At 45.4% G+C, this 4003-nt stretch overlaps 1 protein-coding gene across 1 annotated transcript in view; it reads right to left on the minus strand.

Moving 5' to 3' along the window:
- Positions 1 to 4003, minus strand: part of LOC106820573 (echinoderm microtubule-associated protein-like 6) — a 41338-nt gene that overhangs the window by 9070 nt on the left and 28265 nt on the right. Inside the window, 3 exon segments of the mRNA XM_014825083.1 lie at positions 540 to 712; positions 1822 to 2010; positions 2575 to 2686. Of these exon segments, the coding sequence (XP_014680569.1) occupies positions 540 to 712; positions 1822 to 2010; positions 2575 to 2686 (474 nt within the window).

Below are 4003 nucleotides of genomic sequence, written 5' to 3' on the forward strand. Positions count from 1 at the left end.
CAATGTTTCTTTACCTGATGATTACGTCGGCTACCTGATCACGACGTCGCTTACCTGACGATGACGTCACTGACTTGATAACGACGTCGTTTATCTGATGATGACGCCACTGATCCGATGATGCGTAGCATACCTGATGATGACGTCACTGACCTGATGACGACGTCGTTTATCTGATGATGACGTCACTGATCCGATGATGCGTAGCATACCTGACGATGACGTCACGGACCTGACAATGGCTTCGCTCCTCTTGTTACCTCGCTTACCTGGTTGCCATATTTGCAGGATGGTGACGCGCGGGTTGCCTGGTGATGCCATCACTTAGATGATGACGACATTTATCTTATCTGTTTACAACGTCATTCACCTGACGACCTCACTCAGCGATTGGTAATTGTGTATTTTAACCTGATAATGACATTTCTCATCTGATGTCAGTGATTGGCAATTGTGTATTTTAACCTGATAATGACGTTGCACACCTGATGTCAGTGATTGGTAATTGTGTATTTTAACCTGATAATGACGTTGCTCACCTGATATCAGTGATAGGCGTGCGGCGGTCGCATTTCCTGCTCCACACCTTGCCGCTTGGCACTGCCAGAATGATGAATTCCCCGTTGCGAAATCCGGCTGCAAGCTGATGTCCATCGGGACTGTAATCCACACAGCGTACAGCAGTGCCTATGTCCATCTTGTGTATCAACGTCTGAAGGCAGACAGCGAGATACGATAACAACATTTCGAACTACAACATACTAAAGCGGATGAAATAATATTTGATTATCTTCGGATATTATTATGAATTAACTGAGTATATTATTAGATTATTATTAGACTATATTATTATTATTATTAGACTATATTATTAGATATTCGTGATTTATTAAGCAATATCCAATTTTCAGTGTTGGCGAATGCGAAGTAAATAATGTTCCTCGGGAATGTAGAAACAGCTATAGTTTTCTTGGGACTGATTTCTGTACGTAATTTGTTTTGCTCGTGCCGATTTAGCGTTAAGATAAACAAACTTATCGCAGTGTAACAATACGCATGCGTCCTGGGTGCACAGTGTCTGTTTGGTATCATGACGTGTAGACTGAATACTGACATAGACTAAGAATAACTCAGTTAATTCATACTTAGTCTATGATACTCATCACGAACAGTGACACCAGGTGGCGCTAAGATGGCGTCGCCTAGACGATAACGTACGTGGTCTCTGTTTACTACGTTAACAAAACAGGTCTGCATACTAACGTGCTTGTGCTGCATGCATACCTAGGCGGCGTCGTTTGCTATACAAACATGCAGCAGGCGCACCGAGCTACGAAGGCGGTGCGGCACGAATTCTAAACAGAAGCATGCGACTTCGATGTGGCGACATGCGATACACCTATACAGCACCCATTGCCTCAATGACTACGTTCCATCAATCTACAATAGTGCCGCATGCACTACGCCCCATATGGTGCGACCTAACGGTAGACTTCTGTGCAGCGCGGAACACGTACCACCCGTGCGAGAGTTCGTGACATCAGTTTTGCAAAATCTCCCCCTCCCCTCTAGTGGGTGGGCCGCATCAACCTAACAATGTACAGTGTGGGACACCACACCAGCTCTTGGGACTTCATAACAGAGGTTTTGAATCAACCCACCTAGTGGGTGGGTCATATTAATTTACCAATGCGTAGCGGCGAAACACAATGGATCTCGTTCGACTTCATAACAGACGTCGTTTTGCAGTATCCCTCCCCCACTACTAGGCAGGTCACATGATTCTAGAAAGGTGCAGTGCGGACGGACATTCACCGAGACCTTGCTGAGTAAATCCCAAAGTCGGATGGTGCCGTCGTCGCTGCCAGTAGCGAACACGGACTTGAAGGGATGCGCCCTCAGGCCCCAGATCTCTCCCTCGGCGTGTGCTCGCATCAGCGTCTGAACAGAGCGAGACTTCTCTACTAGTTCGAGCAAGTCCCCCGCCTGGGTCCCGACGAGGATTCGCCCCTGGGAAAGAAGAATATTGTGCGAGATATAAATCTTCTTCTTCTTCTCGGGTCACTACAGTACACTCGACCTAGCCACTGCAGCGCACAGCTAGGACCTTGCGCGGTGATTGAAAACCTCAACGTCCCCAGGTCTACAGGGCTCTGGTAATAGGGGGCATTCCAGGAGATGTCACATAGTCTAACTCCACGATATATAATTGATAGATGACCGAAATGATGTAGATCCACGTATGTAAATAGCAGCTGACTCAGCTATATATAGAAACTAAACTAATACGCACACGTAGGAAGACGTTTAAAGGTGGTTTTTTGTTTATTAAAAGAGGAATTACATATTGAGAAGTACGCAAACATATGAAGTAAACGTAAGAAAAATCAAAACAAATGATTAAACTTATTCCCTTTTATACGAGACCCTTTCATATTTTCTCCTAGACAAGAGCCTTGACGTCTTGACTTGAGGTAAGGTTATCAGCTACATACGGCATCTTGTGTACGACGACTTATGGGAGCGTATTTACTCTAACGTGTTAAGGCACAACAGGCGCCGTCATGTGCTCACCTTTCCCCTAAACACTGACCGCACCACCTGTGTGCTCGTAGAGTTGTTCAGCGTATACGTGCAGCACTGCTCCAGCTGTTGATCCCAGAGTTTCACGCAACCTTCACCCTGCCTACACAGAAGTTCAACAGTAGCACGGGGTTAAACTCTGCGAATGTACATCGCAAAACAGCAGTATATACGTAGTTGAGTTGTTCACCTGACGAATTTACCAAGCGTGTTTTAGATCGCATAAATTTATATATTTTGAGGAGCTGGGCGGGGTTATTAGTGGTAGTGGTTCGTAGGCGACGCGGCTGAGACGTGCGGAGGGTGCAATAAGTGTTCCGAGGCTCCTTCCAGAAGTAATAGGTCACGTTCTCGTCTAAAAAAAAAACACAAACACCGGGATATAACTAAGATTGCCTGCATGTTAAGGATACCGATGCATATGTGATGAAAGAAAGGAATGAAGTGTGTAGGCGGATAATAATGTTTAGTTACGAATAGTTATCTAAAGGTGCCTATATTAACGGGACATACAAGATCCCATGGTGTGGGTAGTAGTGCGGCGCGTTGCATGCCTACTGGCGGGGTAGAGCTTGAACCTGTAGCAGACGAGCCGAAGTGAACAAGCTCGAAATAGAAATAAAAATTGCCGGACATTTATTTGAAAAAAAAAACATAGAAATACAAAATGGCGCACGCTACCGGCAGCAGAATGCGACTGACAAGCATGCGTGTCCGTGCGCGAATGTTATTCTGGGCGGCTGTGTGTTGTGGGCCTTTTTCGACAGGTTAATTCCCGCTTTAGGGGTTGATAGTACGTTGCGTGCCGGGTCAGCTCTCCTGGCGCCCGACGGACCGACCAGGAAGCCGAACATGTTTTCACGCCGACCGTTATAAGAACTGGCTTGTCGCAGTCCGGACGAACTCGAATGTGGGAAGGATCCGCCCTCTGCTTTTTTGTCGAGATCAAGCGGTTCGCACAACTTGGGTACCCGATTTGAACGAGGACCAGGTCGGGACGCCGATATAATATAAGTAACTAATAGAGATACGCGTGAGATCTACCTTAGTATAGCTGTTGATTTATATATGGCGGCGGCGTGGACAGCGTAGGAGTAAGATCTACGCCAACTCGCGGACATAACGCAAGTTCATAGCGAAGAAAATGCTAATCAGTGAGTAGGTAGACTGAAACCGCGCCGAGACCGTGGAAATATATATTTTTCTTGATGCTGCGGAGTGATAAGGTGTTTTTGATTGGGTGCTCTTTGCGCTATTTCTATTATTGTGTGCGTAGTAGTGATAGTAATATTAATATAGTTATATATAGTATGATATAATATATATATATATATATATAGTATATGCGCGGTCGCGTGATTCCGTAGGTCGCGTCGTAAATTAAAAAAATAAAGAAAATTACAACGGTAACTCATGGAAG

Source organism: Priapulus caudatus, unplaced genomic scaffold, assembly GCF_000485595.1.
Source record: "Priapulus caudatus unplaced genomic scaffold, Priapulus_caudatus-5.0.1 Scaffold42, whole genome shotgun sequence".
In the NCBI taxonomy this organism is placed as follows: Eukaryota; Metazoa; Priapulida; class Priapulimorpha; order Priapulimorphida; family Priapulidae; genus Priapulus; species Priapulus caudatus.